Raw genomic sequence first — 14,204 nt, 5'->3', positions numbered from 1 at the left:
CTCAAGCAACCTGTCCAGGAAGGCAAACAACAATCCTGTAACAACTGGCCCCAAAGGGCCAGGACTCCAATAGTAACTGACCGCTTCCTTCATTTTTGCCCTCCACCCCAAAGCAGGACCAATTGGGAGAAAAGCAGACAAGTTCTCTTAACCAATCAGGATGCCCTATTTCTAGCTGGCCCGCCTACGTCGTGCCCTCACCAGCAGCATCCCGCGGGATTATACTCGAGGTCTTTGCTCTTTTAGCACTGAAAAGCCTCCTGGCTCCACTGGCTGTCTTTGAACCCCCAGATCAAGTGATGGTGCCTGACTCTCCCGCTGTCACCAGCTCTGAACGAACAGCCTCTGCTTGCTCTCATTTGGGCGGTCTTCACTGACATCCACAGTGTGCTCTCAGAAGCCACTGAGGGCTGGGTACACGTGGAGGGCTGGGTGCACGCAGCTTGTGGCTGCGTTGGGCCGATAAAATCGTTCTTGGTTAGCGCAAGGGAGCACCACAGGTCAGCGTCTCCCCGTGTTTTGCGAGAAGCGCTGTTCCATCTCAGAGTTCCACAGTGCCCGTGGCTGGAAACTTCAGGGAGGCTGGGATGGGGGTGTCCTTCGCTCTCCTCTCTGTGGCCCCTTCCTGGGAAAGGGGTGCAGGGGAGATGCAGGGAACAGACTGTTTAGTGGAGTACCCGGGGACTGGTGGCTAGACTGGCGTGAAAAAGTCTGTTCACCCCACAGCTCTTCTCCTTTGGAGCCTGACTAGGTGCGGCTGTGTCCTCCCCTCCCTTAAGAGGGAGCACCGAGGGGACGCCTGGGTGGCTCAGTTGGTTGGACGACTGCCTTCGGCTCAGGTCATGATCCCAGAGTCCCGGGGTCTAGTCCCGCATCAGGCTCCCAGCTCCATGGGGAATCTGCTTTGCTCTCTGACCTTCTCCTCGCCCATGCTCTCTCTCACTGTCTCTCTCTCAAATAAATAAATAAAATCTTAAAAAAAAAATTATAAAAAAAAAAAAGAAAAAAGAGGGAGCATGGAGGAGCAAAGCCCATGCTGGCTGCAGAGGGTCCAGGGCCGGAGACCAGACATTTCCAATCGGACTGGAAACTCTACAGAAAAAAATGACAACTATCTTTGTGGCATCGTTTAGCCCCCATGGAATGATAAGTTTCTCATAATAAAATGTTTTTGGTAATGGACTTAGTCTTTACCTCATTCAATAACTTGATAGGAATAACCGAAATGCCCCATTTAAGAACAGGGTGCTGTAAGGAGAAACTGAAAGAAAAGACTGCTATGAAGAAAGAGGAGGAGAGACAGAAATGCAGGCGTGGAGCCTGAAGACCCCACCTCAGGCCACCTGCCTGGTTCTGGGGACCAGGGCGGGTGCGAGTAAGCGGGCCAGGCAGCTGGTGTTGGCCCCCAGCACATGGGCTGGCAGGAGCAGGGGCACATTCATGTGGGGTAACCCGTCATCACCACGGGGGTCACTGGCCATCGCCATCCCAGCCTCTTTGAAGTTCCCAGCCCATTCCTCACTGCTCTCACTCTCTGCCTTAAGACCCTGGGCCCCCCGTAGGTCCTGGGTCCGTACTGAGGGTCAGGGCACAGAGGGCCAGGACAAGAGATCCAGTGGAACTAGAGACTCTTCCCCTGCGGTGTCTGATGGGTTTTCCTTGGCACACTGAATTTCTCTGTACAGTGAAAACCTATATAGGATTTAAAAAAATAAAAAAAGAGTAACTCCTAATACACTGTGTGCTCCAGGCTGTGACCCACCGTGTGACCCATGGCCATCCATGGTGTTCAGGCTATTTTGAAGAATGGCTATGCTGTTTTTTCCTTTTTTGGCTTGAGTAACAGGAGTTTTTTTTGGGGGGGGGGGTAGGGGGATTATTTATTTATTTGACACAGAGAGAGACACAGCAAGAGAGGGAACACAAGCAGGGGAGCGGGAGAGGGAGAAGAAAGCTTCCAGATGAGCCGGGAGCCCGATTCGGGGCTTGATCCCAGGACTCTGGGATCATGACCTGAGCAGAAGGCAGACGCTTAGCGACTGAGCCACTCGGGCACCCCGAGCAACAGGAATTTTGAAACCCATCATCTGTTTTCCTAAGTGAACATTTGGCCGCACTTGATTTGAATCAGGGACCATTTGCACTTAGGAGTTTTAGGTCAAGGGAGAGGCTGAGGCTGGAACTAAAGGCCTCCTTGGGCCCCGGCAATGTCCCGGGAAGCTCGCCTCTCTGGGTCCACTTTGGTGGCTTGCTGACACCAGACCACCACTCCCCTCCATCCACAGGTGACCACAGAGCTCCGGCGTCTGTACCTGCGGCGCGAGACCATGGACCCTGACCCCCTGCACCCTGTTACGAGCTGATTATTGTACCCAAGCCCAAATCGGAGAGTTTCCTTCGGAGATAATGCCATTAGATCCGAAGAGGGAAGTGAATCTGAATATTAAATAAACATTCTCCATTAGCCACAGCAAGAGCGTGTCAGACCAACTGCCTCTCTGCCGGCTTTTTGGTTCTATGCAGCACTTAGAAATAGCTGGATGTTCAGCTGTTACATTAAAAAATCATTCTGCAATAAAATGCCAGTTAAAAGAACTTCAGAGATAAAGAATTATGTAACTGTCCTTTATCAGCCCGGAAGGAAACGGATTCAGGAGATGGCTCTCTCTCCCGTCCCCCACAGCGTCTGATTGGCTTTCTTTAGCACCTTGAATTTCTTTGTACAATGAAAACCTATACTAACCAAAGAAAGAGGGGCATCCCTCATGTTACAGGAAGGTCACCTAAGTCAATTACTGCGTCTCTGAACTGAACTTTGAAATCTGGCGCGGATGAAGAGTTTCAATGCAACTATGGAAAATGTGCTGTTTTTTGCTTTTCATTTGTTCTGAGAGGGGCCTTAATGTTCTGTATTCCAACAAACTGCTCAAAATGGAAAAAAAAAAAACAACAAACAAACCCCAACCCCTTAACTTTATCAACAGAAATATATTCAACAAGTGTATTTTCGCTCTTTCGTGAGAAAGATGTCTGGCAGTGGGACTTGGGGGACCTCCCCTTGCAAGCTCCTTTGTGTTGCCTTGTCCCTCTGTCCTTGGTGCTGTCACATGGGTGCTGGGTTGGGCTGTGTGGTGTGGGTGCTTCATACCCGTGTCTCCTGCAGGAGGCCAGGAGTTTTTGAGGATGATATATGCTGACCCCCGGCAGAACTTGTCTTGGAGCAGGTGCATTAACCGTGATTGAATTAGCAAACCACTAGCCCACGACACAGCACGGACTCCTTTTGAACATACTATTTGCTCCGCCGTCAAACAGCTGTTTGATTTGCAATTTCCACCCCTCTGGAACAAGCTGGCTTTGTTTGGTCTTGTCCTAGGTTTCCTTCTGGGGAAGCTGTGCTCTTATGCCTTGTCTACATCGGCCATTGAGTCTGACCAGCCTCGGAGGGCTCAGCTAGAATGAGGCCCGAGCACTCCCAGGGGATCAGCAACCCCCTTCTCTTTCTGTGTTGGTCCATTCTGTGGGCCCTAACCCGTTTTCGGCGTCTCGCTCTGCTCATTCAGAATGGTGATTTTTTTGATTTCAGTAACTGGCCAACCTCTGATTAATTGTCTTTCCCCTAAAGAAGAAATACGGTCTGAGTCTAAGTTCATCTTATGATTCAGACTCGACCTGATGCCTCTTACAGGAAAGCCACTTGTGGGGAAAGAGAATCAGAAACGCAGGGCTTGGCCTCCCAGCTGGAGCAGCACAGAGATGCAAAATTGTATTCTCACGATGCTTCTAGAAGCTCCCGCGAAACACAGTCGCTTCTCTGCAGTTAAGTTTAAGGTTCCACACTGGAGCTTGGCATTTATTCTTACCATTACGTTCTTTCAAGCTATAAAACAACAGTTCATTAGAATTATGCCGACAAAAATTCCTCACCCACTTCTGTGCACGGAGATGCTGCTGATGCCTGGATCCTGGGTTAGCTATTCCCCTCCCCCTCACACGTTTTAAAACCACTTCTGTGAAAACTTAAAAAAAAAATCTGATGCTGCTGTTAGAATAGTAGTAAATAAACAGTGTCCATTGCTTACATGTGGACAGGTTTTTTTTTTTTTTAAGATTTTATTTATTTATTTGACAGAGAGATAGAGAGCACAAGTAGGCAGAGCAGCAGGCAGAGGGAGAGGGAGAAGCAGGCTCACCACTGTATAGAGAGCCCTGATGTTGGACTTGATCCCAGGACTCTGGGGTCATGACCTGAGCCGAAAGCAGCTGCTTAATCGACGGAGCCACCCAGGCGCCCCATCACATGACAGCTCCTGAATTTCACAATGACTATATTCCTTACAAAAAAAAAAAAAAAAAAGATAACCTTTCATTGTTTTCTTCATGCCGCTTCAGAGTCAGTCCCCCTTGATGGCGTCTTTCATAAAAGGCAGGGGCTAGTATTGATTTCTGGAGCACTTTGGTGGTTGAAGATCAAAGGAGCCATCTCCTTCCCGTTCCATCCTGCTCTATCCTGCCACTCAAACTTTCTTCATGTTCCCAAACCGCTGGTCCTGTTTGTTCAGCATCCCAGGTCTCTGTGGCGTCCTGGATGCTGAGAATACTTCCGGGTTCTTTCTGCTGCTCTGGGATGCAGAGGAAAACCAGGCTGCCAGGTGTGAACCCCGGGCAGGTTTCAGGATGTTTCTGCAGGGGGTTATGCATCCAGGATCTAGAGTAGCATTATGGACTTATGCACAAACACCAACATTCCCCTAAGCAATTAAGTTCCCACCTTCCTTGGGCTCTCCTGCGAATAACACACCCTAAGGAAGTAGGATGCTTATCATATTTAGGCTTCTATGTTGAACCCTAATAATGGTATCATTAACCCGAGCTGTGTCCATTCACCACATAGCGCATGCACGCGCATACTGCTGATTCTTTTGAGGGCTTCTGTCCTTTTCCTTTGGATTTCTCCTCGGGTGAGACTATGTCCTCTCCCCCTTGGGATGTCCGTATTACCCAGAAAAGCACCTGCCGCATAGTAGGCTCGCAAAGAAATGTGTGTGGTTGGCGGGCAGCTGAAGTGATTCAATGAATAAAGCAACTTTTTCCTTTGTAGCTCAGGGTGAGGGGGAGAATTGCTTTTTGTTTTCCTATAATGCCAATCTGCTCTTCCTGAGTTTTTCCTGGGAGACTCTTTTGCCGTGTTTCACTTCCTGGGAGGGAAAACTCGCTTTTCAGGGGCAGAAAAAATACACTGAGTGAAGGTCAATCCACGGGATGGGGTTGCAGGCGTTCCCTGGGTCTCTTCTGTTAGGATTAAAGAGGAGCTGACCCGGTAGGATGTTTTCACACTTCCTTGTCCTCTGTCAGTCAGCAGCTGTACCCGTGGCCCACACTTCCTTTCTGGCAGCTTGCATCTTCTCTGCTCAGAAGGGCAAATGAAGGGCTGGTGGGGGAGGGTTATGGGCAACAGCCCGTCTTTCTTCAGTGGCATCAGTATGGCCCCTTTTGATAGCAGCAGGATAAGTATGTGGTGCCTGCTTCTGACCAAGACACAGAGATCAGGCAGCCCTACAGAACATACGGAGGGCCAGTTTGGAGGGACAGCGCACGGTGGGCTCTTTCCCAGAACTGGGAGGGGCTGGGTGGCAGTGTGAGTCTAAAATCCTTCTTTGGAGGGAAAAACTTACCCCGTGGTACTGCGGATGGAAATGTCTTCAAGTGGTGCTTTTTCTTTTTCTTCTTCTTTTTTTTTAAATTGGTAAACTATAGCTTTCAATAATGGGACATGATCTTCCCTGCTTTGGTTAACTTTTTGGACTTTTTAAGAGGAAGGCCAGAGGCTTGTGGCCCTGAGCTCTTCCTCTTTGGATCCTAAATCAGGGATAAGAATCTTTCTCTTTTTCTATTAAAGGAATTTTTAAAGTATTTAATTTTAATTTTAATTAATTAATTTTTTTAAAAGATTTTATTTATTTATTCGACAGAGAGATCACAAGTAGGCAGAGAGAGGGGGAAACAGGCTCTCTGCTCAGCAGGGAGCCTGCTGAACAGAGAGCCCCCATATGGGGCTCGATCCTGGGATCCTGAGATCATGACCTGAGCCAAAGGCAGAGGCTCAACCCACTGAGCCACCCAGGCACCCCTTATTTATTTATTTTTAAAGATTTTATTTATTTATTTGTCAGAGAGAGAGAGAGAGAGAGAGAGCGCGCGCACAAGCAGGGGGAAGAGGCAGAAGAAGAAGCAGCAGGCCCCCAGCTGAGCACGGAGCCCAATGTGGGACTGAATCCCAGGACCCTGGATCATGACCTGAACTGAAGGCAGTGGCTTAACCCACTGAACCATCCAGGTGCCCCAAGATTTAATTTTTCAGAGCAATTGTAGATTCACAGCAAAGGTGAGCAGAGAGTACAGAGATTTCCGACATACTCCCTGCCTTCCTGCAGCCTACCCTGCCACCAACATCCCACACTCTGTATCAACAAAGCCGTATGTTTGTTAGAGTTGATGACCCGACACTGATGTATCTTGATTCCCCAAAGTCCGTAGTTTATATTAGGGCTTACCCTTGGTGTTGTATAGCCCATGGGTTTGGACAAATAGATAAAGATGTATACCCACCATTATAGTATCATACAGAGTAGTTTAACTGCCTTACAATTCCTCTGTGCTCTGCCTAGTCTTCCTTAGTAAGGGAATTTTAAAACACTAGGGAGCAGTTTTCACTAGATCCCTAAACACGACTGGGTCACTGCTTCCTCTGATGGGTCTGATTCTCCTCTTTTCCAGTTGAAGAGTTTGTTTTGGTTTGAAACCAACTAAACAAAATATCTACATCTTAATAAATTCAGACACGAAGTAAATTATTCTGGGCGCTGTGGGGAAAGGAAGAATCAGGGTTCTTCGTGTATTCCAATCACTTTATTTACGTCGTGGGGTTTTGACAGTCTCTTGGTTCTCGTTCAAGGTCATGAGCGGATCTTAGGTCCTAGTAGATTGGTCTTACCTTTGAAAATGCTTATGCTTGGAAACCTTTCCTCGACTGAATTAGCTAGCGAATTTGCTAGATCTCTTGGTCTCAACTCAACTGAACGATCTGCTTGCTGCTGGCTCACGGACCTGAGCACCAGATGGCAGACTCCTGGCCGGTGCCAAGCCAGCCAGGAACGCTTGAGAATGGAAGACCTGATAATCCGTCTCCTGTCTTCTTCCTCTTCACCTGCAGGAGGCAACCACCTGTATCTGCGGTTCCATTTGGATCCTTCTGAGCTGTTCCATTAAGGCCCACTTCGAAAGGTGTGGTCACTGCTCTTTTGCCCCCCACCTCACCCCCAGAAGGGGTTCTGTGACAGCTTCCCCACTCACAAGCCCCGTGGTCTTCAACCTCCTGTACCACCTTTGCATAAACAGCCAAACACAATGGATTCCTTTTCAGTCTTAATCCTTGAACTCCCAGCTGAAATTCCTGGCTCCTCCCTTCCTCCTGAAACTCCTTCTTCCTCGGTTTCTCCCGGGGGTCTGTGTTATTCTTTGTATCTTTCCTTCTCCAACACTCTTCTGAAAGAGGGGGGCTCTGTGTTCTCCTGTCCTGGGCCCTCTTCTCTTCTTACTGTACACATTCTCCCGGGAGAGAGGTCCCCAGGGGGTTACTCCTGTGAGTCTATCTTCGGCTCAGTGGGCCGCGTGGGTTCCAGACCTTCAGTCAACGCCCACCTGCTTCCCCGAGGATGCCCACTGGCTTCTCCCGGTGGCTCACCTTCAAAGCATTGTTCTCCTTCCACTCCACTTGCTTCTTCCTCTTAAATCCTTTATGGTGGGGCATGTCATTGCCATTTTGCCTAAGAGAGAAGACTAAGAGTTCATGGAGAGACTCCTCTCCATGCCTACATTCCACCATCTCCTCAGTCACCAGATTCAGTGGATCCCATTTTGCCTCCGTCCCAATCCTTTCTGGCCCTTCTTTTTTTTTTTTAATTTTTTTTTTTTTTTTTTTTTTTAATTTGACAGAGAGAAAGATCACAAGTAGGCAGAGAGGCAGGCAGAGAAAGAGAGGGAAGCAGGCTCCCCGCCGAGCAGAGAGCCCGATGTGAGGCTCGATCCCAGGACCCTGGGATTGTGACCTGAGCCGAAGGCAGCGGCTTAACCCACTGAGCCACCCAGGCGCCCCTTTTCTGGCCCTTCTTTATCATTACTTCGTCGGCCTGTGTTCACCTTCTCGCATCTTGTGACTGGACCACTGCAACTGTCTCCAGCTGGCTATTTGCCGATTTGGTGCAGTGAAGCCAGACCGCCGGGGTTTGAATCCTGGCTCTGTCCCAGAGAGGCTGGGTGAGCCTGGGATGGGGTTAGCCGTTTTAGGTTGTGTGATCTCATGTGACCTGTGCATTTACAATTTTGAGTGTGCGTATCACAGAGAGAAGTGGCTCAGCTGAATACAGAATTCAGAGACTGTGACAATCAATGGAGTGTTTACTCTGTGCCAAGCTCTACGCCAAGTCAGTTTACCTACAACTTTGTCAATTAGTTCCACTGAATCCTTTCAGTTACCATGCGGCATAGGGATTGTTACCCATGTGGAAACCGGAGCCCAAATTTCGGGCCACAAAGCTGGTAAACGGGCATGCTGGAATTTCAGACCAAGTCTGACTCTGGTGCCTTGTTCCTAACCACCCTGCATCTCCTCGTGGATCATAGGTGTATCCCCAAGTTTTGAGAGTATTCATATAGTCCACTGATGCCTTAACCACAGTAGATGGCATTCAGTTTGAGTCATTTCAGGGCCAGTCCTAATCATCTGTCTGAACAGAGATGGGCTAGCAAGTTGTTATGGACTGAACAGTGTCCCCTCAAAAGTCCTCATGGTGAAGCCGTGATCCCCAGTGAGACTATTTGGAGTCAGGGTCTTTAGGAGGTAATTAAGGTTAAATGGGGCCATAAGGGTGGAGCTCTAAGCCAATAGGGTTGGTGTCCTGATAACAAGAGGAAGGGAGACCGTGCCCTCTCCTGCTGTGAGAGGCCCCAGGAGAAGCTGGCCATCTGCAAGCCAGAAAGAGAGCCTTCAGCCGACACCGAACCCTACTGGGCCTCGATCCTGGCCTTGCCAGCCTCTGTAAAGTGCGAGGAAATCAATTTCTGTGGCTTGAGCCACCCGTCTGAGGTATTATTACAGCCACGGCTGACTAAAACCCTCGTCAAAGAGAGCAGCTTTGACGGAGGGCTTTGACCTTCCAGTGTGGACAGGTCAGAGAACAGCGTGAATTCCGGGGATGGAATCTGGCTTCCCGTGAACAATGGCCGCCTCGGGCCTATACAATTGTAGTTCATAGATGATACAATAAAATGACACACAAGTTGTGAGGAAAATGCCACGCTGGCTCGGCCTCCCCCTCCAGGGCTGTGAGGAAGTGTGAAGCTTTCCTGTCTTCAGGAGAGTGAAGGCATAGCCAGAGTATCTGGGATTTCCACTGGCTTAAAAGCCACGGTGCTACAGGAGGCTGGGACAAAGCGGGGCAGCGACTCGATGAAGCTGGGCCCCAGGTGTCCTCACAGCTTGAGTGTAGCTCACAACTCAGAAACTGCTGTCTTGGCCACCGTACGCTTTACCACAGGTTAAGTAAAACAAAACAAAACAAAACAAAACAAAACAAACAAAAAGAAACCCCCCAAAACCCCGACATTTATTTTGAAAAAAACAAGTGATCAAAACCCCACAGAGAAGAACATTCCATGTTCCATGAGCTTGTCATGGCACCAAGCACCTCCTCTTGAAGCAACTCCAGACACAGACAGGTCATTCTGGTTTATACTAAGAGCCAAATGCAGAGGAAAAGCAGCAAATGTCCCAGAGAGATTGCTTCCCTCTTGAAAGATGTTTTCCTGGCAGGGAAGTGGCAATCACACAAAAATATAACAGGAAGTAATGGAATAAAGTAAATAAAAAAAAAATACCACAAATCCTACCCACGATGGAGAATTTTTAAATTGACTAATAGTCTGGAAAAGAATAGCATCAAATGAACGGTTAGGGGGTCCGTGAGCGCTCTTCCCCCACAGGAACGTGGTGAACAGGGAAGTCACATCACAGTTAACAAAAGATGTGGAAGAAAAATCAGGGACAACCACTATGTTATAACTCCGGGAGCTCAGTGGTAGACAGATTTGCTCAAAGAACGGCGAATGCAGCTTTGCTTGCTACAGGTGTTTGGACAGATGAGCTCTTCTGATCCCACACCCAGTTTTGTCAGCTGGGCTTTTACTGGGTGTAGACGCAGGGCGGCTGTAGTTGGCGCCCGGAGGTCTGTGCTGCTTGGGATAGACATCAGAGGTAAGAACTGGTGGCCTGTGGACTGCATCAGGCACAGAGAGCGTGTTTTATTAACTTGAGCCAACGCTTAAAAATAAGCGGGTGTCAGATGAAGACGGCCATTTCCACCTTGTTCTGGAAATTCAGAAGACCTGGCAACACTGGGGTTGCGTTCTCACTGGTCAAAGACATGTTGAAACTAGGACACAACTGTCCCTTTCAGACAAGGGCACATGCTCTCTCTCTGAAACCTCCTCCTGAATTGTGCCCCGCCCCCGCCACCCCCCATTCATAAGTTGAAGCCTTAACCCCCAAAGTGACCGCATTTGGAGACATGGCCTTTTAAGGGGGCTATTAAAGTTAAATGAGGTCATAAGGCTGGGTTCCTAATCTGATTTTCCCCCTTCCCTCATGTGCATGCCAAGGCGTACAGAGGAAAGGCCATGGGAGGACCGGCAAGAAGGTGGCCATCGGCAAGCCGGGAAAAGAGGCCTTCTCTGTGACCCGTCCTACATACCGGTCATCTGACCCCTTCTCTGAGACCATTCCCTCCCCATTCCTGCTACACTGCTCTAGCTCTGACTCCAGGAGCCCTTCAGGACCTGTGGCCTTTTAACTGGAACGTCCATCCTATCTGCACCTCACCTCTGTTCTCCCTTTAAATCCAGCCACTCCATGCCTGAAAGAAGGCCCCATCCAAGAGTTAGAACAGAACCACAACGGTCTTGCAGTTGGCCCTCAAGGTCACAGTGGTTCCCAGACTCTTGCAGTCCTAGCACCATGTGGGGTACTAAGTCGTGTGCAGGAAACAAAGCTCAGGCCATCGGGATAGACCCAGGGGTGGGTGTCAGTAGGCAGCAAAGGACCCAGAGATCATGTGGGCTATAATAAAATGCCATGCAAGAAGTGCAAATGGAATTCAGTAGGGACACAAGGGAGTTACACATTTATTCCCATAGGAGGACTGGGCGTGTCTCCGGGAGGACATCATCACGGAAGATGGACAACCTCAGACCGGTGGGCATGGAGTATGGAAGGGGCCTAAAGTGCATGCGTCCTTCCTGAGCCTGTGAGCGCTCCAATGCTAGAAGAGCTCTCCAATTCTAGAAGAAGGAAGGGAAAGGGATCAGTAAGCCAGATAAATGCCTGCTCAAAACATAATGGCGGCAGAAGCAAACATCTGAGGGCATGAATGGTCAGTAAATGGTACTTTGGTTCAAAGATTTCCAGCTAAATCCACTCTCTATCCTAACAAAACCAAGAGCCTTTCTCAGTTTAATTCAAATCTATACAAAATCCGATAAACGATGTCATCCTGACACAACAGTGTGTGTTTTCATGTTGACATCACTGGATGAAAGATATAATATACTTTATCCCCAAAGAGTGAGTCATTTGAGTCAATGTCATTTCCAATACGATGTTGATACACAAGCTCTATCAGGCTCTAAGATAATGTCTTTAACAAGGGTAGTCATTCAACATATGCACCAGAAGCGGGCTCCTTAGAGAACACCATTCCCTTCTTCAGAGATTATCTCCCAGTTCCCTTTCAAAGAATCATGAGCTTATTAATTTTTACATATATCAAGCATGTTCTGCTTCACATATCCTTTCATTTAAAAAGAATTTCTGTTCAACTGCACCATCACACTGTAACAGTATTGCATGGCCGTAACTCTAGATCTTCTTTATTTTATTCTTCGTTTATTTCTTGAGACCGCAATCCTCTCCTTTTTGAGCTCTATTAATCTGAAGCACTTAACATTTTTGACTTGAGTAATTTCAAATTAGTTTCTTTACAGAAAACTAAGTGGGTAGGAGTGTACTCTGAGCACTTGCATTCCTGAAGATCCCAGACAGAAGTAATGGTTTAATGGTATGAAATTCTAAGATTACAATTCTCTATTTTCAGACCCCTGGAAACATGGCTCTGTCATAGGGTAGACGTGAGTACTGTAGATGAAAACTATTTCTGATCTGGTCCTCTTCCCTTTTCAGGTAAACTGCTTGCTTATTTTATTTTTTTCTTCTTTGTTTCTCCCCTCCCCAGTTTCCCCTTATCTTAGAATTCAGCAGTTGGGTTTGTGTTGTTCTAGTTATTCATTCTTGCCGTAAGTGAACTCCTCTAAGTGACGACTTATTTGGTTCTCGAAATTTTAAAACAAAAGCCACCTTTACTTACAACCAGGTATCTTACTCAGGTCACGGGGATTGGTTCCTTTCCTATGCATGGCAGAGCAGAGAGGCAAACAGTTCTTTTTTCCTAATATGTTACAAAATTTGGGTCAAAGCCCACGTATTAAATTTGTTGTTGTTGTTTGTCTTAAACTTTAAAAGGCAACAAGCAACATCAGGAATTCATGATTTTATTTATTTACATTTCATTTATTTATTTATTTATTAAGATTCTACAGTAGAGTGTATACAAAATGCTTTCTGGGCGTTAACTTGGAGAAGCCTTGCTGCCATGCTCGTTACAGCGAAAGCTCGGAGAAAAATCCTAGCAAACCATGTTGTAGTTTGTTCCCTTTAAAACGCTGGTGATTTGGCACCCACTGCTTCGCAGGCCCTTAGCACCACGCGCAGCTCTTGGGGGAGCCTGCCACGCTACTCTGCTTCTGGTTCTGAAAGGGAAGCGTATGTTCTGGGAGCCCCGGGGTTGAAATTACTCAATGAAAAAGAAGTGCCATGTCTCCAGCGGTTGAAGTCACTTCTCCAAAGGGACCAAGCCACACCCACCGACCGCTCTGCCCGCATTCTGCGACTGGAATGAAAGCTTTGTGGTCGCGCTAAGAGGTCTTCCAGCCTCCTGCCATTTGCGTTCCTAAAACCTAAGTGCCAAACGACTACACCGTTTCAGGAAATGAGATGCTCGCGTTAGCCATCCCTGTGGATTACAGACTGGGGGAGGAAATCAATCGAGGGGGGCGGAAATTCCCAGAGAAGCTCATTAATTAGTAACAAATGGACAACTGGCCAAAATCACAAGGCGCGGAAAGCAGCAATATCACACGGAAAGGGGTTCTGGGCCACATCACAAAAGTAAATATTGTCCGTGTAAAAATCAACGCGGCGACGATTTTCGCCTGCCCCACCTCCCCGAGCACACTTCTGCGACCGCGGCCCACCCGGCGCGGAACCAGAGGGGCCCCCGCGCCCGGGGCGGGGCGGGGCGCGCGCCGACGGCACCTACCCAGCAGTAGCAGCCGGTGCGTCTGCTGCAGGTCGCGCTTCTGCTCGCGGAGCATGCGGTCGATGCTCCTGCTGACCTTCTTCGCCTCGCGCTCGGCCTCGCGCTCCTCGGCTCGCAGCTGCTCCGGACGCCGCCGCCGCTCCTTCTTCGGGGCGGCTTTGGGCCGCGTACACGCCGGGCTCCCGCCGGCGCCCCGAGGGAGCGGGGTCGGGACCGCGTCTCCCCCGACCGCCGCCGGGGCCCGGGCGGGGGTCGGGGCCGGGGCCGGGCCGGGCCGCACGTCTTCCGCAGGCGCTTCCGAGGCGGCGCGGGAGACGTCCTCCGGATCCCCGAAGAGCAGCGGTCGTAGACTGTAGCACAGACCCATGTGGACGCCGGGGTGCTGGGGGTGGGGGGCTCAGGCCGGGGCCCCGGCGGAGGGGCGGGAGGGGGCTACACCCGGACCCGGCGCGGCGCTGCCGCCCGCAGGCTGCGGGCTGGGGGTGCGGCAGGCCCGGGCTGGGAGCCGCGGCCCCTCACAGTCCCAGAGGGCCATTTTGCATTTTCCGCTGGGTGCAGGGGGTGGCGGCCGCCTGGGCTGGAGATCACCTGATAACGCGGCGAGCGGGCCGCGCCGACGGGCCTCCGCGAGCCCGGCCCCCGTTACCGTAAATACCGCCTCCCCGGCTGTCCCCGTTACCGTAAAAACCGCTGCCGGGTCCGGCCCCCCTTTACCGT

General features: G+C 49.6%; 1 protein-coding gene across 1 annotated transcript in view; it reads right to left on the bottom strand.

The window, feature by feature from the left end:
- Positions 1–14,085, bottom strand: part of GNAL (G protein subunit alpha L) — a 145,267-nt gene extending 131,182 nt beyond the window's left edge. The window contains exon 1 of the mRNA XM_059138931.1: positions 13,488–14,085. Coding sequence (XP_058994914.1) covers positions 13,488–13,854 — 367 coding nt within the window. The 5' untranslated portion in view covers positions 13,855–14,085. The remainder of the gene's footprint in view (positions 1–13,487) is intronic.
- Positions 14,086–14,204: the final 119 nt, after the last annotated feature.

Source organism: Mustela lutreola, chromosome 11 (genome assembly GCF_030435805.1).
Source record: "Mustela lutreola isolate mMusLut2 chromosome 11, mMusLut2.pri, whole genome shotgun sequence".
Classification (NCBI taxonomy): domain Eukaryota; kingdom Metazoa; phylum Chordata; class Mammalia; order Carnivora; family Mustelidae; genus Mustela; species Mustela lutreola.
Note: the sequence above shows the minus strand (reverse complement) of the source record. Positions and strands in the feature narration are given on the sequence as shown.